We start from the raw sequence: 24773 nt of genomic DNA, 5'->3' as shown, positions 1-24773 counted from the left end.
AATTCAGGTAGAAGTTTTGGACTGGGACTAACCTAAAAACTCATTCTATAAAAGATAGGAAATATGTACACTCACAGACCTGCATATTATTACTTAATAACAGGGGCATGATTTCACCTTACATCTTACATATATATTATTTTCCTAACAGATTACACCTTTCACCCAAGATAATAAAAGCAAGTATTTTGAACAATTTTTTTTTTAATTTTTTTTTTAAACGTTTATTTATTTTTGGGACAGAGAGAGACAGAGCATGAACGGGGGAGGGGCAGAGAGAGAGGGAGACACAGAATTGGAAACAGGCTCCAGGCTCTGAGCCATCAGCCCAGAGCCTGACGCGGGGCTCGAACTCACGGACCGTGAGATCGTGACCTGGCTGAAGTCGGACGCTCAACCGACTGCGCCAACCCAGGCGCCCCTATTTTGAACAATTTTGTGGATAAAGGTTATACGTGCCAGAACTCAAATTAATAAAAGTGAGTATCTTACCTAAAAACTTACTGATTCTTTTTTTTTTTTTTTAACTTTTTAAGATTTATTTTTGAGAGAAAGAGAGAGAGAGTAAGTGAGCATGAGCAGGGGAGGGGCAGAGAGACAGGGAAACCCAGAATCCAAAGCAGGCTCCAGGCCCTGAGCTGTCCACAATGAACCCGACTCGGGGTTGGAACTCACAAACCATGAGGGATTGTGACTTGAGCTGAAGTCAGAAGCTTAACGAACTGAGCCACCCAGGCGCCCCTTACTCTGATTCTTAAGAGATATAAGATCTAAATTTGTAGATATTATGTTTTTATGCCTAGGGAAATTAAATTCCCAGTGAAGTCTGTATTTCATAGATTTTTTTTTTAATGTTTATTTACTTTGAGAGAGGGAGAGAGAGCAAGAGAGCACGCGCACCCGAGCAAGGCAGGGGCAAGGGCAGGGGCAGGGAGGAGAGAGAATCCCAGGCAGGCTCCACTCTGTCAGCACACAGCCCAATTGCAGGATTTGCTCCCTGGAGTCATGAGATCATGCCCTCAGCTGAAACCAAGAGTCACAGGCTCAATGGACTGAGCCATCAGGCAGCCTCGTAGATTTCTTTTTGAATTGAAGGTAGCAGAGCTTCACATCCTACATGCAAATACATCGCACACAGAGCGGACCAGAATCAAATCATCGGCTACCAATGAAACTCTTTTAAAAAAATTTTTTTTCAACGTTTATTTATTTTTGGGACAGAGAGAGACAGAGCATGAACGGGGGAGGGGCAGAGAGAGGGGGAGACACAGAATCGGAAGTAGGCTCCAGGCTCTGAGCGGTCAGCCCAGAGCCCGACGCAGGGCTCGAACTCACGGACCGCGAGATCGTGACCTGAGCCGAAGTCGGCCGCCTAACCGACTGCGCCACCCAGGCGCCCCGAAACTCTTTTAAAAAGTATGACGAAACAATTTTCTTCTCGACTCATGGTAAACTGTACCTTGGATTCAAAGAACCTCTAGTACTTGGGGTATACCTGATTCTACTCTTATTTTGCCATCCTTCAGTACCTACCTTAAGCCTTCTAATATACTAATAGAAGAAACCTGAATCTTGTTTTTAAAGACTCCATCAAAAAAAATTTTTTTTTCATTTAAAAATTATTTGAGTAAGACCATGAAGACATCACATGTATTCTTTTTCATTCTTTTAAGAAGTATATAAAGAAACGGCAGTATTTTTACTTGTAAGAAAATATAAAGAAAAAGCACAAAATGTTTTTCTAACTACTGAATTACACTTCAGTTATAAAATTATATTTGATTAAAAGTACAAATATTTTCTCTTCATTACATTACACAATAAAAAAGTTTCAACACACTCCAAAAAGCTTTCCTTATTATATCTTTTTTTCCTTTTTTTATAGTTTATTTTTGAGAGACAGAGCATGAGCGGGGAAGGGGTGGAGAGAGACACAGAATCCGAAGCAGGCTCCAGGCTCTGAGCTGTCAGCACAGAGCCCGATGCAGGGCTCGAACTCACAAACCGTGAGATCATGACCTGAGGGGAAGTCAAAAGTTTAACTGACTGAGCCACCCAGGGGCCCCCTTTATTATTTTTTTTAATGTAAGTAACCTTTAATAGAAGCCATATGGATGAAGCCAAAATAAATATAACTCAGTTTCCATCTCTGGTTTTCTCCTAACATCTAGAAAATTTTGGCAAGAGATTTATATAATCGTACTTCATTTTGACTGATTATATATATATATATATATATATATACACCTGTAATAAAAATTACCTGGACTACCTGGCTATTAGAAACACTAAAAGCAGTGAAAAATCTGTTAAGTACCCTACAGCTGCCTCACAAAATTTATTTAATCTCATTTGCCAAAGTTAGGAAAACACAGTTGAGTTCCAATGATGAATTCCACCCGAGTGCCATCAGCTACATACTCTTACAAATTTGATGGAGACCACAGCCTGCACACCTGTTTGGTTTCCCATGTCTACACACTGTGTTCATCCCTTTGGCCTACCTTCAGCCTTACCTCTACCAACAGCCTTATTCCCATGAGTTTTCATTAATTAATTTGACAAATATCATTACAATATAGACTATGTGTAAACTACAGTATCTAAACCTCTAAAAATGTGAATACCTTATCCACGTTTTCAAAAACCACTCTTAGGATATGAATTGTAATTTTAAGAGCCATATACTATACTAGATAGCCTGTATAGTAACTCACTTTGGTATAGGTTAACTTAATTTGATCGCTATACTATTTGAAGAAACAGAACGGTGACCTGCCTGTTCCTAAACCTGGCCAAATGATCTGAAACGGTAGGACCTTCCCTAGCCTCTACAATGGTGGCAATCTTTTAAATCATAACACTTAGATTATTTAAACAAAGGGTTAAAACAATATGGGGAGAGGGCAAATATTTCATAACAAACCTAACTTTTCTGGATCAAAAGAACCATTTTTTCTTCCCAAGTGATAGCGAATGTCTTTGAATAAATGGTGTTTTTCATTCATAGTGACAAATTATGTTTGCACTGTTTACAAACAAGAATCTTACTCCAAGACAAGTGTGTCTGCTTCTAAAAAATTATAGATAGTCACAAAAATAATAAGATTAATACCAGTTACTAGAATTTTAGCTCTGGGTTTCTTTCCAATGAATAAAAACTAATGCCAAATTTAAAACAAAAATTGAAATTTGACTTCAAGAAAATGTTGTGATTGAATCAATAAACATCTCTCTTATTTCTCTAGCATAAATAACAATTTAGTTGGTCTCTACATAAAAACTTTAAAGCATACATACTAAAATGCAATGTGTAAACAAAAGATATCTGATTACTGATTCAAGATCCATGAGGTTTAAAATTTTAAAGAGCCATGGTACTTATGCTTTTCATTTTCCGGGCACTCTGAAAAATTAGATGTATTACAATAATTAACTTACAATATTTTTGCCCCATTACCAATACTAAGGTGGAAGAAATCCCCATTGCCCAGTTTGTTTGTTTTTTTATTGTGTTTATGATCTTGAATGAGCTTCAGAACCCCTGTAACAATTAATTCAATGGATACTTATCACTTCAGTCATCCAGAACATAGTCGTGAGCTAGAAAAGCAAAACTAGCCTCAAAGGAGAATTTAAAGCCCATATACCTTATTCACAGGCAACAATTCAAGTCCCTAAGTCAGTGTGTTTCTTTTTAAGTTTATCTGAGAGACAGAGCGTGCACATGTACATGCATGGGAGCTGCAGACACATGAGGGGGGAGGGGCAGAGGGAGAGAGAGAATCCCAAGCAGGCTCCCCGATGACAGTGCAGAACTCAACGCGGGGCTCGATCTCACCAACTGTGAGATCGACCTGAGCTGAAGTCAAGGGTCCTATGCTTAACCCACTGAGCCACCCAGGCGCCCCTCAAAGTCTTTTTCTTTGAAAAAAAAAAAAAAAGTAGTAGCATCAAAAAATGTAGGTGTGCTCTCAGCCTTCGGCTCTTTCCTTCCTCCTAAGGAAAAGAAAGGGGTTATAAGAAAAAAAGGAGAGGGGCGCCTGGGTGGCTCAGTCAACTGAATGTCCAACTCTTGATTTCGGCTCGGGTCACGCATGATCCCAGGGTCATGGGATGGAGCCCAGGGGCTCACTGAGTGTGGAGGCTGCTTGGGATATTCTCTCTCTCTCTCTCTCTCTCTCTCTCTCTCTCTCTCCCCCCCCTCCCCACTTGAGTGCACTAAGGGGAATGAAGACGGCATAGGGCACTAAGAGCAGTGGTTCTCAAAATGGCTTCCCAGGAAAAGCAATCTTATCAGCATCACGTGGAAACAAATCAGAAAAGTCAATCGTCCAGCTCCCCCAGACCTATGAAGTCAGAAACTCTGAGGATGGGACTCGGCAAGGGTAGGTTTTAACAGACACTCCAGGGGATCGTGATGGGCTCTCAAATTTGAGAACCACTACCCTCATGGTAGAGGTACTGAGAGCACCACACCGTCACCAATAAAAAGCCAGTAAGAACTCACTAAGTGGTTCAAATAAACTTGCCCGAGTTGTCCATTCAGGGCACTGAACTCAGGCACTTTAACAGACTCAGTGAGCAAGAAAAAGGCCTTATCTTCAAGGAGTTATGGGGGTGAGAGGACAACGGAAAGGCAAAGAATCTGAGTCATTGCGTAACTTGAAACAAACTGCTCACAAACTCTGATACCTGAAGGGTATCAATTGTATTCTGGTTCAGTGCCTTCACCGAGACACAGAGCTGACCAAGAGTCACCAAAAAAAGGTAATAGTTGATCTGAAGCAACAAAGGACTACAAGTTTTAGAAGTCTTTCCGTGAAAAACTGCTGAAGATCTCAAGTTCTGACAATTAAAGCTTCTGATGGGAAAAAAATCAAGTATGCCAGAAAGCTTCATTCCCTGTCATGCTAGATAAATCACTTATTGTAGCTTCTTTGCCAATTTCCTTAAAATAGATCTCAGAGATGCAAATAAGATAATGCCCCCAAATGTATACGCAGGAGACAATCAGGATCAACTGTTAAAATTTTACATCCAAAGGCTGGCGAACGTAACCGCACTGCTTAGAAACACAGAAGCTCCTGTTTGGGTGGACAGTCATCACAGGACACGAGACAGTTTCCAGGCTTGTCCCTGCAACTTCCCACTGATGCTCCTCCTCTCCCAGCTGACTAGAGTGATGCCTAGAAACCACTTGATCTGGGTCCCTGACTGACTACGGGGAAAAGAGCATCTCGGATGACCTGAATATCTGGCCTGGACTATCACAAAAGCAAGAAATAAATATTGGTCATATAAAGCCCTTACGGTTCGGATGTTTGTTTCAGCAGTTAGCCTACCACCACCCCACAAACAGTGGGCAATAAGATTACAATCCATAGTAACTACAGCCTAGAGGGCAGTTTGGGGGACAATGATTGTATTAGCATCCTACTCATCTGTACTGTTTTCTTTAAGGTCAAAAACCCCTCAAAGGGAGCGTTAACGACTAGTTACTACTTATAGGAATACTAATCTAAAATCTGGGAACTGCATCTAAAATACAGGAAGATATTTATGAACTCATGAGGAACTATGTCATTTCGGACATATCAATGTGTAAGAGATTCGTGACTAAAAAAATCCGGAACTAATAAACATCACCACCATAAACATGCAGTCCACATCTGAGTGTTTGCTAGTATTTATGTTGAGGCTTTACAAGCCTATGTGCACTGGGGTTTTAAAACAGATACATCTCTTAATTCCTCTCTTTTCTAGGCCCCTTCCCACATGCTCTACTCAGACTGTACATCTGAAAGGCAGAGAAGAGTAAGAAAACAGATAGATGACTTTCATATATGAATTTGACTAGTCAAGCAGAGAAGGATCAGGGAAAATTCAAGATACAGAAGAGGCTGCAACCATTCAAGTCATTCCTGTAGTATTAGGGGACTACTCCTAACTAGACATATAACACACGGCACGGTAATTTTATTCACACGCACACACTCTCCCTCGCTGAGTACCTACCAGCACCGCTGAATCAAAAGGTTAAAGAAGAAACGATCCTGCGCTCTCGACCCATTTGAAATAAAGGGACATGGTTGGGAGGTGAGAGGCCGACTTGCAGCTTTCTACATTCAGCTGGGAATCAGGAGTGTTCTTGGGCATTCAACTAATCTATGTTCTCTCTGCCTCAGTTCATCCAGAACCATTACAAAACCCTGATTCACCAGATGCTAATCTTACACTACTGAAACAAAACTCCCCTCATCTCCCCCTACGATACAAACGCAGCCTTGGTGGGATTTTCATGTACACAGACCAGGTCAAGGAAGTCCGATGCCTTTTAAAGTCCCTGTTAGGTCTAGTACAGAAATCAAACTCTTCTCTCCTTTTGCTACCTCTGCCCCATCACTGTGTTCATTTTTGACTCCTTTTAGTGTACCTATCTCCTGTAGATCCACGTGTCACAAAACAATACAATTTTCCGCTAGAAAGACTTTTAAAATCATCGAAAGTTACCTTCTCATAGAAATGAAGGTGCTAAAACACTGGGATCAAAGGGTGTGTGCCCAAAGCCACACAGCTACTTTACTGTAACTAGCCCATGTTCTAAGGGCAATCAAGTCATGATCCAAGGAAAGCGGCCAAAGAGCAGCAGGGACGTCGCTGCAGTTGTAGATTACTGAACTTACAATGGAAGGGAACCCCGGCCCACTCCCATCCAGCCCCTACCCCACAGGTAAGGGACAAGTCAGCCAATACATGAGATTTAAACAGGAAGTCCGCAACAGGAACTCTCAAACCTAACAGGAGATATTAAGCAGGGATTCCCCAACCAGTAGAACGTCTACTGGTAGCTATTAAACCTTACCTGACAGGTCTCCAAGCCAGCTGCAGCAGCCACATCCCCCTCTGCGCCATTAAGGTCTCGCCTCAGTTTCCTGAAATTCCCAACTGGGAAGGGAATATAGGCCCGCAGGCACTCCCAACCCAGTTATGGCTCTACGGTTCTACTGTTAGTAATCTTCCCTGGGACATCACCATCTGTAGCATTATACATGCATACAAAGAGCAGTTTCCATCTAGGACGAGCTCAACATTACAGGCCAATGAAACGGTCCTCTTCACAAAAACCTCAGAGAGCCCTGATCTTAACTATATATTTTTATTTCATTTTTTAATATACAAAGTAATCCCAATTAGAAAACCTGGAAAGCTTTGAGTGATTCTGCTGAACATACCTGAAAAACAAAGTCGTTACAAAAAAATGGAAAACATGCAATATAAAAATAATACTTATAAATATTTTCACTGGTTTTAGCACCTCAAAACACAAAGTGACTCTAGTTCTGATACAGTCAAACTGTACAGGCACACTGCTGTTCTCATAGGACCATTTGCATCTATATTCTCTCGAACATTTGCAGTTGTAAGAAGTTTTCAAAGACGTTTACGAAATCATTAAAATTCACTGTATTTGAGAGACACTGACCAATGAAAACATTTCTTCTCAAGACAAAAGTGAAGCTTAAATGAGTAAGCACCTCCTAGGCACTATCTATATGCCTAAATTTGTGCTAGGTAAGAAATGACATGGCCCTTCTTAAGGAATCTGTAATATGCTTAGGAAATCCAGATTGATATTTTTACAAATTAGAAGAATAGTTTCATGCCAAACTACCTCTGTTGTTATTAAGTATAAAAATAATCCAGAGAAATCAGTTCAGATTGAAATATCAAAATAAAACCACGGTAGATTACTTGACTGACCCACAGAATCCATTTAATAGTAGACTTCTGGAAAATAATTATAGGAAAACCTACTCAGAGTAACATCCTATAAAAACCACGGTGATGTTTAAGAATTACATACATATTTTTTATAATTTTATTTTCAGTAATTATACCATTGAATACAACATAAAATAGTCTAAAATGATAGAGTATGAAGTTTTTAATGCCTTCAGAGATTTCAATGTAGAGCCTAAGATACACAGCAAAATTTTAAATGTGAACTTAGGTATTCACCACTGGCAAGACCAGAGTTTCAACCTATTAGCAGAGTTTCCTATTTTCCCAAAGGTACACACACTTCTTAGCTGGGTATCAGAGTAGTGATACAGCTAACTGAGCACACATATCTGTGGATTTAACTTTATCCACAGTAGTGTTCCAGCCACAAGGACTTAGAAGAGTTCGTAACTTCTGACCTATACAATTTGTTAGTTTTAATAATATACCCCAGCTTGTCCTCTCTCGTTTTTCAGTCATACAAACTGATCAGTTATATGGACACACACACACATACAACTCGTCCCCAAAAGAAAATACCTAAAAGGGCCATCACGTAGAAAAGATTTTGACTTACTCCATTAAACACAAAGAGAAAGAACTAGGACTAGTGGACAAAAGAGAAGACAGAGTTTAGTTCAGTGTTCAGACATCATTTTCTTTTTTATTCGAGCTTTTCAAATGTACCCTGAGCTACCTTGCTTGGCCAATGAATTCCTTACTACTTTAAGTGACAAAGCAGAAGCTAGATGATAATCTGTCAAGAAAGTCACCTCTAAACCAGCACAAGGCTCAATTCTATCAACCCCAGAAAGTTCCACCTAGATCAATGACCAGTGTCAGACTGTTCCAGAAACCAACTACTACGCAAATGAAATGAATTAAGCCTCCATTTGTTCGTGTATGGTATGAAATGCCACAGAGCTCATGAATCACAGAACTTTATCATTTTTTAGCATAGAACTTTAAGAAAAAATCTTCTTACTCAAACCTTTCGACATTACAAAAACAACTATTCTTGCTTAAGCACCATTTGATATATTTACATAAAATTATATATATGATGTTTAGTATTTTAATAAATGATGAAAATGTGTTAATTTCCCCTTTTCCTTTCCTGTCACCTTCTTCCCCCATACACTGACCAAGCCGAAGAATAAAGAAAACTAGCTAATTTTATCCATCACTTTGGCACCCTCATTTCAAAAACCTAGATCTAAAAGCTTATTTTCTTGAGATTTTTCTATACTACTACAATATAATGTATAACAAATGCAATTATTTAAAAATGGTAAGTTTGGTATAATAATTAAATGCTTCTCCCCAATCAACCAGCTGACATTTGCCATAATAATTCACAATAAAATATAGCTAATGGTCCAAAAATCTGCACCATTCTCATCTTAAAGAAATGAATTATTTGAAAATCCTGAAAGTCAGGTACGGCTCTCTTCGTCATTCATAAACTGCTGATGGCATTTCCAAATTCAAGAACTCCCTCTGTCCCTCCCAAGTGTCCACCTGCAATCAAGGGGCTCAAGAGATGCTCAAATCCGGACTCCCAATTGTGCATTAAACCACCAGATATACCAGCACACTGCCCAGAAACGTATGCTCCTGTTGGTACCTGTCTTAAAATCACTTTCAAATGGACTGGAGTTAATACCGAGGCAATTAAACTTGAAGTGCAGCAAGATTTAGATTACTCAGCCTACTATCAAGTCAAGAAATATACTCTTAGGAAAAATTGATTCAAAAAGAGTCAGCAATTAGCTCTCATGACAAGATTATTTTTCATGGCACAAAAAAAAAAAAATAAACTATCATTTCATGCACTTAGTGCAGTCATATTTTCATTTCTAAAGATCTATTCAAAAACCTCACCTAAAGCAAGACCTACTGGGAAAAAAAAAGATCTTTAACTGTCACTTTCGAAATCTTCTTACTAAAATACAGTCTGGAAATAAATTTTGCTAAGTGTGTGTTAAGCCGGCGGCTCTCAACTTTCAGAAGGTTGTGCTTCTCCCAGAAGAAAAATAATACATCTTGTGACCAGAGAAAAATACGTTTCGAAATAAAAATATGCATATAACTGTAAGGGTTCTCAAAGACAATGAAGTCCAAGTGGAGCGCCCTAAACCCAAATACTCCTTTAACTATTCATAGAAGATACTTAGAATGTAGCTAGCTACTGTTCTTAGGTTAAATGTGCATACAACAGCTAAGCCTGTAGATTCTCGATTTCTTAAAGGAGAATAAAATGGCTACGTGTACAATTCAATGGAAACCTAATGTGTGCTGTACATTGTTAGCAATGTAACTACCCTTTAAACCTAATTAGTTCTGAATAAATTCAAATAACTTTTGTATAAAATTTTACTTCGTATATTAAAGCTTTTTCAAAATGCAAATCAGGTTTTAAAAGTGATGAAAACACATTTTAAAGCAAAGAAACTTTTTCACTCCAGACCTACTGTGTTTCCAGGCATGCTTTTATTCCTTCTAATTTGAAGAAATTCAAATCTAATTACCTACTTAATTTTGTTCAAACATTTTTACATCTTGGGCCAAAAGATGTATTTAAATATGTATTTTTTTTCACCTATGATGAAAATGACATTGCTATAGTTTACATTTGTGTGCCAAAATTTTTAAGGGTTCATGTTTTTTAGGGGAAAACACAGTAACTTGACATATTTTCAAGGGCAATCATTTCTAAACTAGAAATAAAAGAGAAAATGAAACTTTATAAACTGAAAATTATTAACAGATTACATCTACAGTAGACCAGTAGCATCAGAGATAAATTAAATCACCACTAAGGTAGATATATAAGCTCTACCACTTTTTTGGTTCTATAATTTTAAAGTGGAAATACCAAAATCCTTTCCCAGGCCTTGAAAAAAAGAACATTTGTGGGTAAGAAGTGATGGAAGACACTGGAGGGACACGTAATTTTTTTCTCTTTGTTCATCTCCAGAAAGTGTTAAGCCATTAACTAAAAGGAGAAAATATGAAGAAATAATAAATGCAAAACCACTCGTCATTCCAGTATTTGTGGAAAATACTTTAGCTTATTAGTTAGTTGATTTTCATTTGAATGAAAAATAATTTTTAAATAAGAGGTATTCAGGAACACATTTAATATGATATACTGACCCATTTCCAATGGTTCCAGACAGGAATTACTTTCATTAATAGGAAGTAAAATGACCTTTTTAATGTTAGAGCTATATAGAACAGTACATAGTTTCCCAGTTCATTTAACATTTTAAATTAATTAATTTCATCTTAAATTTAGGTTGTGATACCCAATTGAGACCAATGAAACGCCCACCTACACAAAAGTTAATACCTACTAAAGAGCCGGAAGAAGTACCACAGCATTAATAAAATTTTTAACTAAAAGCTTTCAAGATCTAAAATTTTCTCTGACATTTTAACTCTTTGAATATTTAAAAGGCCTATTTTTTTTTTTTTTAATGGCAAGCTTGAACTAGTCTGATCACAGGTGTGAACAAAATATTTACTTTTGAGACAAGAGAAGATGTGTTGTTAGGCCAAAATAAATTGGCACTTCATTGAGGGAGTCGGTGTTTTCTGACTGGCATACGGACACCATTCTCGTGGGTGCTTTATGAAACACTGCGCAGAAGTCTGGACAATCTTTAAGAAAGTTTACGTGTACAGCTGACACGTAGATTATGTTCATGTCAACAATGTGAACACACCTCAATGGGAGAAAAATCATAGCACATTACTTACAAGTAAAACTTTTAGGCTACCAGGGATGTTCAACTGTGACACTGCTCTCTACGGAAGAAGGGAAAATGTTTACAAATTCAACTGAACCTAGAAAGAGCCAAAGTAGAAGAAAAGGTAAGGGGACAGGTGAGGGGGAGGGAGTTGAAAGGGAAGGGGAGAGAGGAGTAGGAAGAAAGAGAGCAAGAGAGAAAAAGGTGGCAGAAGGGGGCTCTGATAAAAGCCTCGCAACACAAGGTTATTCCGCCTCTAAGTGCACTCGATACTTTATACGCTCTGTTCCATAGAATTATCAGCATCTTCTCTCATTGTGCATCTCAAAAAGATCCTTGATTTCAATGGCAGTATCAAAACCAATGATCCATCTCACTAACTGGATTAAGCTCTGGAGGCAGAACTAGTTCCAGACTGATCCAGGTGGACTTTTTGGCTTCCATTAGTATATCCGTAATTCATTTTGTTTCTGTTTTTTGAAACATTCAAGGCTAAGGGGTCATTATCCGGCATAGGTTCTAGAAACATAATCTGTGTGAGCAGTTCAAACAGTTTATCAACACAACATAACCCACTTTATCACTTAATATAAATTCAACATAATTCTCCATACCTTGGTTTCCTAATTAAGGTACAGAGTAGTAGGGAGGGATGATGTTATTTATCCAAGAAGTTTTTCATATTGTTATATTAAAGTAAATGTTAATGTGATGGAGTGCAAAAGTTGCATTAATTTTTAAAATGAAAGAGGGGACTTCAAAGAAAATGGTTCACAAAGGGTCACTGTGAACTACACCTCAGGAACCCTGGTGTACAAATGCATTTAATCAGATTCTTCTGCCATTATGGGTAAATGTGGAAAAAAAAGAAAAGTACGATTTTCTCTACCTCGATGACCCCTAATGCATTTCTTTCCTACTACTGTTTATACTTCACCCAATTTAAAACTACTACAATAGATTTATAATCAAACACTGGAAAGGCAATACATCTAAACTTACATTTAGAATGATACAGAATTATTTTTTAGAAATTTCCTATAAAATTAAGACTTCGAAGCATATATACATATGAATATTCTATTTCTGATGTTTTTACAGAAGCTTTTGAATGAAACAGCATTATTACTGACTTTAAAAAATAGGGAAATACTACGGTCCAAGTAGATCTTTTTTATAAGAAACCATTTTCTCCTTTAAATTTGTGTGCTTTTACACATGCTCATATATAATTTTTGTTCATATTTAAATTTTGCTTTAAAATTTTCAACTACAAATTTGATCTATGGTACCAAAACCGACAACACAAAACCCATAATGTGTCCAAATGTGAACCATTTAAGTATACAATTTCAGTTCTGATGAACTAATAGCAAATGGTGTTTATGGATATGTTCTCTGGAACTCACTGGAAATAGTCACTCAACTTACCTGGTGCTAAGCCAGCAGCAGCAGGACTTCCCAGGGACGGGTGAGAGAAAACTTGAGAGAAGGCAGACATATTTGACTGGGACACGTTACTCAGCCTGGAGGTTGATCCTCCTTTAGGAATAAACTCGCTTGCAGTAGGATTTGGTGTCTATTTAAAAATCAAATATAGTAAGTTAACACACTTTAAGCCCAAAAAAGACATTGAATCTACTAGGCATTATTCCACAGTGCTTTATTTACTGAGAAAAGATTTTATTGAAAGGACTTATAGCATTTCTAAGTTCCACGTTTTGGGGTGGTATAATCACATTTCTTGAAGGAAACGTTTTAATCAAATTTGAGGATTTTAATCACTGCAGTTGCAGACTTTAACCCCAGAAAACGTAAAATTTGCCTTGATTGTCCAATACCCATCATACCAAACTATCCTAACACATTTTAGAGAAGTGGGAGGTTGAGACTACCTCAAAACTGAGCAACAAGTTTCAAGTTTAATGTCTTTAAACCACTTCTACCAGGATAAAGGTCAAAAGTGCCTTTATTCCAGAATTAATCATTTTCTTTTTCATAAGTACTTAAGGTATTTCCCCAATAATACAGTGCCATGTATTTAAGTGAGAGTACAGCCAAGAAAGACATTTAAGAACAAGGAAAATATGGGAAGAATCAAGATATAAGAAAAATGTACCAGAGGCTCCAATGCTTTCAATGCCTACAAGTATCACATGTAACTTCTGTTATATTTCAAGTATTTTACTGTGAGATCACAGGCATATTTTACAGGGAGATCACATGGAAAAAAAATTTTCTTCACAGTTGTACTATGCTGCAACAGTTTAGATATTCAATGGCATGGTACGTTTGGCTTTAACAACTACTGGAACATTATGAGACTGTACATCGAATTCACAAATGGCCTCTATCTTGTCCATGAAGAACAAATGAATATCCAAAATATTTTTCTGAAATGGTGACCATTTTAAATTCTAAATGCCTAAGCATAATAAAGACTCATTAATGATATCATTTGAATTCAGCTTTCAAACGGGTCAGCCAAGGAGATAATTTAGTATAATTCACACTTCGGCCCACATTTTATGTGTACATACAAACTAAGTTTAAAACACACTGAATCATGAATTTAATTACTTAGAGAATTCAATTATGCAAAGCATTTAATCACTTAAAAATCTTTTAGAACTGGTCATTAGAATGTAAAAATGCATTCCCACAGAAGGCAGAAAATAAGACGACGGCCTAATTCCTGTATACCCCAAGAACAACTTCCCTTTTCAGCAGGAATGACACTTCAACCTGATAAATTAGAGTTCAAGTGATTAGATTTGGAAGATTACAGCCAATAGGCTGACCTAAATTTAAACTCTAAGACAAATGAGAGTTTACCAGTTACATACCAGCTAACATTAAAGTGATAAAATGTAGAGAAAATGTTAATCTGGGTTTAATTAAAACATACTAAAGAATTAACCTCTTTTACTGCCACATCTAAGACATGAAATTCTGAAGGAAAAAAAAAAAAAAGGAAGAAGAAGAAGAAGAGGAAGAGGAGGAGGAGGAGGAGGAGGAGGAGGAGGAGGAGGAGGAGGAGGAGGAATCAGGCCTGATCCAAAATATATTTTCCAAAGGGGGAAAAAAAATTCCTCTTCGATCACTCTTATATATTTATTTTTATTTTTTAAAACTTCCAAAGTCTAAAGTTTTTGAAAATAGTGGCATGTTCTTTAAAAGCATGATCAATTCCTTAATTTCTGGGGTAGAAAAGAAGTCCATGCATTTTACTAATACACTAATCCCTAGTTACAAGGGAACACATGGCTACTAACAGGATCACTTCAGAGCTCTAACAATGTGTTTCAGTTAATCTTAAACCTATTTTAGAAGGTAAGAGTCAAAATAAAAGCAATGTGTATCTTGGTAAAAGAGTCCAGAGTGCCTAAAAGAGATGGAGACATCAGGACTACAAGATTACTCAGAGACAGCAAATTCCGACAAAGAAAATTTCATGTGTATACAAAAACTTTTAGCGGCATACTCCTGAGAAATAGGTATTACTCATTTTCCCTGTCAGTTAGACCTTATATTTACTATGAATAACAGACTACCTGATTTCAAAGCTGAGCTTCTCTAAATTAATTTAAATTCAATTACTTATTTTAAATTAATTTTAAAGCCGACTTTGAAAGGATTTCTTACAAAGGAGAAAAGGATGGAAATAATCATCCCACCATTCCCAAACAAATCATATATAAAATGCCATTATAACAAATGAGAGAGTCTCCAAATCTATTATAATAGAAATTATTTAAATTAATGTTAACTATGAAGGTTTACACACTAAACTGCAACCTTCAGAGATTCAACAGTCACAGTGGCAAAAAAACGTACCTCACAGTGAATTTTAATTAAGAAGTGAAGAGAAAAATCTAAGATCTTCCCTCCTTTCTCTTTCCTGATTTAAGATGGCAAGGCAATTCCCTTGGGTGGATGGGGTGAGAGTTGGTTTTATTCAACTCTGAGTATTTGAGATTAGAGAAAAAGTAAACGGATTTAAATGGCAGAAAAAACAATTACACAGGATTTAGGTGTAACACAAAAAAGCCCACTAAATTTAGGAATAAGAGAATAGAGCTATTATTGTTAACAGACAATGTACATTCTTACAGCCAGATCAGAGAACTATCAGAAATATTTCAAGTATTAATTAAAAATTATAATAATAATGAGAATACTTTTTATGATAAAATTACTTAAAATAACTACCATTAAAGGATAGATTCTTGAAATGGCTTTAATTTGGGGGGGTTAAGGGATAAAGATGGGTTTTATAAAGTGACAAAACAGCCCGGGAACCCACTTTGAACATGTTTAAAAAAATAATTTTCTCAACAGTAAGGCAAAACTGGTTAACTAAAACCAGTATCACCTTAAAATGAAATATCTGTTCATCAGAAAATAAACAGTTTCTTTTAGCTTTAAGAGGTGAAGGTTGCATCTAGAGACTCAAGGACTTGGGTTGTAAAAATTTTCTAACTTCAACAACACTGAAGAGAATACAAAGTTTTATTACTCCTGCTCTGGGATTTACATAATCCTTGTGTAACTATCCAAATATGTTCCTGTAGTATCAACTTTGTTTTTTCATATACAGATAATTATATTCATAATTTTATTTCTAATTTTTATTCATATTTTAAACCCTGATTTTCAGCAAACTTTAAACAGCTCTAAATGCACACTTGAAAAAAATTTTTTTTTACTCAAGTAAGACTTTGGGAGAATTTATCAAGAAAAATGGGAGTTTTAGGTTCTCATATACTTAAATTTATACTGCAACTTTCATGCCAAAAACAACCAAGTGCTTTTTATAAATTGACACCATCCCCCAATATTTACCTGTAATCCCTACCTGTATTCTCTAAACAAAAATAGACTAAATCGAGTCCTAACCTTTAGCTTCAAAAGCACTGTTGTAACTATTTTAAAAGATTTTTTAATTTTTTTTTAATTCGGGGGGGGGGGGAGGGTAGAGAAAGGGAGAGAGCGAATCCCAAGCATACTCCCCACCTCTGTTAGCGCACAGCCCAACACAGGGTTCAAACTCACAAACCCTGAGATCATGACCAGAGCAGAAATCAAGAGGCGTAACTGAGCCACCCAGGCAGCCCTGTTATTATATTTTAAATAAAACAGTAATTAACATTTCAATGTAGACATCCCACCCAACCAAAATGATAGAGTATTTCCTTAACTTACAGGGTTTTTCACAAATGAAGTAATTTTCTGATGAGGTTTCTAACTCAGGTTTTTGTTTTTTGTTTTTTTAAGTTTATTTATTTTGAGAGAGAGAGAGCACATACAGGGGGAGGAGTAGAGACAGAGGATACCAAGCAGGCTCCACATTGACAGCATGGAACCCGAGGCAGGGCCCGAACCCACGAACGGTGAGATCATGACCTGAAGCCAAAACCAAGAGTTGGACACTTAACCGACTGAGCCACCCAGGCGCCCCAATTGCTAATTCGTGTGCAACACAATTTTATGCTTTTCTACTATTATAGGATTCCATGGAAACTGCTACTCTTAAAGTAAAATTCAGATTTTTAAGACTCTGCTGGACTCCACTATAAACAGAACACTTACTTAAGACCACAATAAAGCAGTCCCATAAATTAAGGGACTCATTTAATAAACAGTGCAAAACAAAATGAAAAGTGCCACCATTAAAATAGGTTTTTAAAATGTGGTAGAAAAACAGGAAGATTCTATTAAATGAAAATAGAACACAAACGCTTACGTACTGTTTCATTGCAAATATGTCAAAAAGGTCTGTAAGAAAGTTACCCTAAGGTGGTATGATGTATGATAAGAAACCACTACTGTTCCTGAATATTGGTTGGATTTTTAAAAATTACATAATAAACCCATAAAAACCCATAAAATACCTTCCATGATACATTCCTTATAATGAACGCAATTTGCTTTACTTGTCTAATGGCCTAAGTTTTTATCAGTAATCTTTCTACTTTCTGAACGAAACATGACCTGCTTTTTCTCAAGTTTTATTTAGATATAACTGACATATAAACACAGTGCACATTTTCTTAAGTTTATTTATTTTGAGAGACAAGCACGCACAAGTGGGGCAGGGCAGAGAGAGAGACAGAGACAGAGACAGACAGAAACAGAGGAGAGAATCCCAGGCAGGCTATGCACTGTTAACAAGCGATGTGAGATCACAACCTGAGCCAAAATCAAGAGTCAGGACACTTAACCGACCGACTGAGCCACCCAGGTGCCCCTAAACTGCACATATTTAAAATATAACCTCTTTGCAACTCTGGTCATAGGCAGAAACCAGGAAACAATTACCCAAATCAAGATAATGAACACATCCATGATGCCCAAATGTTGCCACAAACTTCGTTTGAATTCCTCCCTCCCATTCCTCTCTACTCCCCTACTTTGGTCTCGAGGCAACCACAGATCAGCTTTCTGTCACTATAGATTAATCTACCTTTTCTAGAATTTAATATGAATGAATCTTACATACATATACATGCAGGGTTTTTTGCGAGCTTCTTTCACTTGGCAACATTAAGATTCATCCATGTGACTGACTCCACCAATATTTCATTCCTTTTTTACTGCTAATATTTCATAATATCCATACACCACAATTTGTTTATCCTTTCATCCAATGGACAAAGGTGGTTTCCAGTTTGGGGCTATTAAAAACAAAGCTGCAAAGAGAACGCTCAGGTACAAGTCGTTGTGTAGACCTATTTCATTACTCTTGGGAAAGTGCCCATTAGTGAATGGCTTGGACACACAGTATGTGTATATATAACCTTTTTAGAAAATTGGTATGGGGGCGCCTGGGTGGCGCAGTCGGTTAAGCGTCCGACTTCAGCCAGGTCACCATCTCGCGGTCTGGGAGTTCGAGCCCCGCGTCAGGCTCTGGGCCGATGGCTCAGAGCCTGGAGCCTGCTTCCGGTTCTGTGTCTCCCTCTCTCTCTGCCCCTCGCCCGTTCACGCTCTGTCTCTCTCTGTCCCAAAAATAAATAAACGTTGAAAAAAAAGAAAAAGAAAAGAAAATCGGTATGCTATTGGGCACCTGGGTGGCTCAGTTCGTTAAGCGACCGACTTCAGCTCAGGTCATGATCTTGCGGTCTGTGGGTTCGAGCCCCGCATCAGGCTCTGTGCTGACAGCACAGGGACTGGAGCCTGCTTCAGATTCTGACTCCCTCTCTTTGCCCTTCCCTTGCTCGCTCTCTGTCTCTCTCTCTCAAAAATAAACAAACATTAAAAAAAATTTTAATTGGTAAGCTGTTTTACAAAGTAGTGCTACTATCTTAATATATCCACCAGCACTTTGTGGAAAGATCAAGGTGCTCTACATACTCGTGAACATGAGCTTTGGTCAGATTTTTATATTTTAGACATTTTAATAGGTGTATCTCATTGTGGTTTTAATTTGCATTCCCCAATGACTTACTTAATGGCCATTCTGTATCTTCTACTGTAAAATGTCTGTTCACACTTTTTGACCATTTTTATTGATTTTTTGTTTTCTGTTGTGGAATTTGACAGTTCTGGATAGAAAGCCTTGGTCTACATGTTATACAAATATTTTCTCCAGGTCTATGATCTGTCTTTTCATTCTCTTAACAGCAGCTTTCAAAGAACTGTGGTTCTTAAATGTTGACGAAGTCGTTACACCTAAGAAATACCTGCCTAACCCACCAAAGTTACAAATATTCTGTTTTCTTCTGTTTTAGGATTTCATGTTTTACATTTAGGTCTAAGATTCACTGAGTCAATTTCTATGAAGCGTGAGGTAGGAGTCTAATATTTTTGCACACACTCAATTATTCTAGCGCTGTTTGCTAAAGAGACTCTTCTTCCTCCGCTCAATAGCCTTTGCTACTTTGTTGAAAATCAACTATTTATTAGCAAGTTAATTTCTGGACTTGATTGTGCTCCACTGATGCCCATCTATCTTCATGTCAAAAGCACATCATCTTGATGACTACAGCTTTACAGTAATTCTTGAAGTCGGATAGTGTACATCTTGCATCTTTTTGCCTTTTTTTTTTTCTTTTTTAGTGTGGATTGGTTCTTTGAATGTTTACAAAAGTATTAGGCTAAACTTATCAATTACTATTACATAGCCTGCCGAGGGGTGCCTGGGTGGCTCAGTCGAGCATCCGACTTAGGCTCAGGTCACAGTCTCACAGTTTGTGAGTCTGAGCCCCGCATCGGGCTCTGTGCTACCAGCTTGAAACCTGGATCTTGCTTGGGATTCTGTGTCTTCCTCTCTCTCTGCCCCTCCCCCACTCAGGCTCTGTCTCTGTCTCTCAAAAAAAAATGAATAAACGTTAAAAAAAAAATTAAATACCCTGCTGAATTCTAATTGACAGTATACTGAATCTGTAGATCAGTTTGGTAAGAATCAACATCTTGCATCTTAACAATAATGAGTCTTCAGATCCATGAACATGTTATACATCTCCTTTTATTTAGGTCTTCTTTAATTCCTCTCAGGAAAGTTTCCAAGTTTTTAACGTACAGTTCCTCAGACTTTCTGTCAGATCAAACCACATTTTGTATTTCTGGCACTATCATAAATTACATAATTTTGAAACTTTCACTTTATATTATTTGTTGCTAGTGCATATGTACCAGTTTCCTGCGGCTACCGTAACAAATTACCACAAATTTGATGGCTTAAAACCCCAGAAATGTATTTTCTTCCACTTTTTGGAAGCCAGACGTTTAAAAGGAAGTTGCCGGTGCTCCCCTCCAGATGCACTGGAGCAGAATCCATTCCATGCTTCTCTCCTAGCTTCTGGCAACTGCCGGCACTCTTTGGCATTCCTTGGCTTTACCACATCACCTGTTTCTGCCCCGGTCCTCACATCCCCTTCTCCTGTGTGCAATCTCCCTCTGCCTCGTCTTAACCAGGACGGACCTGCCATTGTTCAGGGCCCACTTAAATAATTCAAGATGGGATCACCAAATCCTTAACTTAATTATACCTGTAAAAGACTCTTCTTCTAAATCAAGTAGAATTCACAAGTTCCAGGCAGGGATTAGGACATGAACTTACCTTTTAGGGAGACCAATTTGGGCTGAATTGGTTCTTCTTTCTCTAGTTTCTTAGAGTAGAAGCTGAAGTCATTGACCTAGGAACTTTTCTTGTCTACTCTAGGCATTTAATGCTAAAAATCTACCTCATTAGTGTGTTAGCAGCATCCCACAACTTTTAACATGGCTTCATTGTCATTCACTTCAAAATGAAAGTTACAAAGCAGTTGTGCTATTACAAAGTTATACTGAACTTTCTGCTTCCCCTATTTCTTCTTTGCCCCATGAATAATTTAGAAGTGTGCTCTTCAGTTTCCAAATACTTAAAGATTCTCCAAAAATCTTTGTTACTGATCTCTATTTTAATGCCACTGTGGTCAGAGAACACATTTGTATGACCTGAATCCTTTTAAACTTATTGAGACTCATTCCGTGACCCAGAATTGGTCTTAGTCAATGTTCTACGTGCACTTAAGAAGAGTATGTATTTGGCTGTTTGTGGGCAGAGTGTTCCATAAACGTCAAACTGACAGAGCTACTGAAATCTCCCATATCCTTACTGATTTTGTCTTTCTTCTAATACTCAGAGTACTGAAATCGCTATCACTGTTTGTCTACTTCTCCTTTCAACTCTATTAGTCTTGGTCTCATATTTTAACCCTCTTTTATTAGGTACATAAACATTTAAGAGTGGTACATCCATGCTCTTAATGAACTGTCCCTTTATCTAACAACTCTCTTTGTTCCTGATAATATTCTCGGCTCTGAAATCTACTTTGTCTGATAGGAGTAGAGCTATCCCAGCTATATTATATGTACCCCATACATCACTATACTATATATACAGCTGACTCTTGAACAACATAGGTTTGAACTGTGCAGGTCCACTTACACATAGATTTTTTTTGATACGGGACCTGTAAAATGTGTTTTCTCTTATGATTTTATTATTTTCTTTCCTCAAGCTTACTTTACTGTAAGGATATAGTATATCATACATATACCATACAAATGTTTATGTTATCGGTATGGCTTCCAGTCAACACTAAGCTACTAGTCATTACACTTTGGGGGAGTCAAAAGTTACACATGGATTTTCAAATGCATGGAGGGTTATTACCCCAACCCCCATGTAGTTCAAGGGCCAACTGTATTACTATACTCTATATAGTATGTATACACTAATATGTAGTCGTACATTACTATTACTATAATTACTGTTGTAATTATAATTGTACTACCTGTTATAGTGTACAATATACATGGATATAATACTAGTAATAAACATGCACATTAGTCTTTCCTGACTAGTGCATGGTATAATTTTAAACATATGTTTGTCTTTAAGTCTAAAGTAGGTTTTTTGTCAGCTTCAAATAGTCAGATCTTGTTTTTTTAAATCCAACCTGAAAATCTCTGCCTTCTTCTTGGGACATTTAGGCTATTTACATTTAATGTGATTATTAAACCTATCTACCATCTTGCTACCGCTTTTTTAATTTGTTCTATTTGTTCTTTGTTCTCCTTTTCTTTTTTCTGCCTTCTTTTGGGATTAACCGACTTTTGAGTTTTCATTTTATTGCTTCTCTCCACTTATTAGCTGTAACTCTCTGTTCTTATAGTGGTTGCCTTAGGTTTTATAATACAGGTGTTTAACTTATCACCAACTACCTTAGTCTGCTAGAGTCATAACAAAATACCATACATGAGTGGCTTAAACAATAGAAATTTAAGTTCTCACAGCTCTAGATGGTGACAGCCTAGGACCAAGATGCCCTATTAACTTGGTTTTCAAGTTTTGTTGCGCTGTCTGTATCATTTCTTTCCCAAACAGATAAATTATGCCACACCTATCCTTTTGATACTGTAGATATTTCTGAAGCATCAAATCATGACATCTATTCTACATTCTAAATATTTCTCAAATTCAACTATTTCTACCCGTGTCACCATCAGTGCCCTCCTCTACACCACTGTCATCTCTTCTCAGGTTTACTGCAACATCATCCCTATTGACCAACTAAACTCCAGTCTTGCTCACCTCTAATCCATCTTTTACTTTTCAGCCAGGATAAAAGAGAATAAAAGAGAAAAGCAGAGAAAAAGAAAAGGAAGAAGAGTAGGAAAAAGAGGAAGGGAAAGCAGGAAGAAAGGAAGAGAAGGGAAGTTTTGCTTAATGTGTTTACTGATGAAATCCATTTAGAGTGAACAGGTCAAGTCTCCACTGTTCTTGACATAATTAAGTCAATTAAAAAAAAACAAACAAACAAGAGATAAAAAGTTGATGTTAATCTTAGCCTTATCTACTTTTTCTAAAACCTACTCCAATCTCCCATCTTCACTATTATTGTTCCCTATTTGGACTTAACAAAAGAACCTAGTTGGGACTAATTCCAAAGATTTATGCCCAAGGGGTGTGGTTTCCCTAGCAAAGGTGAATTACTTGGAATGGTAAAAGAAGGGACGCTGATAATGAGGGAGAAAGGCAGGAATTAGCAAGTATTTTGCCTTGATAAATTGTATGTAAAAAGGCATAAAAAGATAAGACCCACGGGCACAAAGAAAAGCCCTATTCAGAGCTATTTTTACCAGTCTTCAGTGTTCATAAGTCATACAGGATAAAGAGGGGGGGGGGGTGGAAAGGAGAAGTCAAATAGCTAACTAGAGCCTCCAAGTTCACATTTCTGTAAGACTTTTTTTTTAATTTAATGGGTTGTTATTTCCCCTTATTTCAAGCACATCCAAATATGGTCAATTTATATTTATTATCAAAATATACTTAATTTCAGCTGACCTGCTCAAGACCAGCAAGGTTTCATCCTATAAGTTAACAATTAACATCTAAAATATTACTACCATTGTGAAATTAGTCTAGTATCTCAATTTCAAATTTTTCTGAAGCAAACTGGTAAACATCCCAATAGAGGAAATATGATTTTCTAAATAAATCAGAATCAAATTGGTGAAAACTGTGGAAGAAAGTTGATTACTCATGCTTCCAAGAGATGTACTCCAGTGTTGTTTTAAACAGAAGTTCTCAAAAAAAATTTTTTTTAATAAATAGATAAATAAACAGAAGTTCTCCTATTTATATTTTGACTATCTTTAGAGTGAAGTAACATCAGTACATCAGAACCTACCAAATGGAAATCAATTAGTAATAAGGATTGTACTAAGATAGAGTTTAATAAAACGTTTCAGAAGCTCAGCAAAAGTAATTATATACATCTTGAAACAATGGGAATGTAAATTTTCAAAGATACTCATTAGTTTATCCTTCACAAAGTGCATCATAAACAGGTAATACCCTAAACACTATTCTTTTTTTTTTTATTAAAAAAAATTTTTTTTTAATGTTTATTTATTTTTGAGAGAGAGACAGAGAGACAGAGAGAGCGAGCAAGCCAGTGGGGAAGGGGCAGAGACAGAAAGAGAGGGAGACAAAGAATCTGAAGCAGGCTTCAGGCTCCGAGCTGTCAGCACAGAGCCCGACGCAGGCTCAAACTCACTACCATAAAATCATGACCAGAGCCGAAGTCGGACGCTCAACCGACTGAGCCACCCAGGCGCCCCAACCTAAACACTATCCTTGAGAATAGTTTGACAATATATCAAAATGAAAAATAAGCATGCCTTAGTACTCTGAAACCTAGGAACTAAAGCTAAGGAGAAAATCAAGTATGGGCACATAATTTTTGTACACTTGAGTTTTGCATGTAATTTTTCAATTTATGATTGTTTTTAAAAAGGAAGTAACTAAAATATCTATCGGTAGGCATTCAGTTATGTGGAATTTGGTACCTACAATAGCATGTCGCCATAAAAATCATGTGAATTGATTTATTTTTATTTGCCATGGAAACAGGCCCACAGAGTAAAAATAAAATACAAATCAGGCTACAAATCAGCAATTATACTAAGTAACTATTTCTGTAAAATGGTGTGCTTCTGTCTCAGAGGAAGGGGAATGAAGGAAGACGTGTACGTGTGCAGGTGCACAGGCATACAGGAAGGCGTGTACATGTGCGTGTGCACAGGCATACAAAGGATGGTAAACGTGTTCACTAAAATGTTAAGGGAGCTCTTATCTCCGGATGGTGAGGAAAGCGGAGACATTTTGGCTTCCTTCTTTGTACTTCCCTATGGTATCTGATTTTTTTTTCCCATAAGTTTATATGTTTTACAAAAAAGTTA

At 37.2% G+C, this 24773-nt stretch overlaps 1 protein-coding gene across 6 annotated transcripts in view; it reads right to left on the bottom strand.

Annotated features, from left to right (window-relative positions):
* The window catches only part of PAN3 (poly(A) specific ribonuclease subunit PAN3), a 133363-nt gene that overhangs the window by 61319 nt on the left and 47271 nt on the right, over positions 1 to 24773 (bottom strand). For all 6 annotated transcript variants that reach the window (XM_047876176.1, XM_047876142.1, XM_047876146.1 and 3 more), the window contains one exon: positions 12972 to 13119. In XM_047876176.1, coding sequence (XP_047732132.1) covers positions 12972 to 13119 — 148 coding nt within the window. The remainder of the gene's footprint in view (positions 1 to 12971; positions 13120 to 24773) is intronic.

The sequence above is a fragment of the Prionailurus viverrinus genome, chromosome A1 (assembly GCF_022837055.1).
Source record: "Prionailurus viverrinus isolate Anna chromosome A1, UM_Priviv_1.0, whole genome shotgun sequence".
Classification (NCBI taxonomy): domain Eukaryota; kingdom Metazoa; phylum Chordata; class Mammalia; order Carnivora; family Felidae; genus Prionailurus; species Prionailurus viverrinus.
Note: the sequence above shows the minus strand (reverse complement) of the source record. Positions and strands in the feature narration are given on the sequence as shown.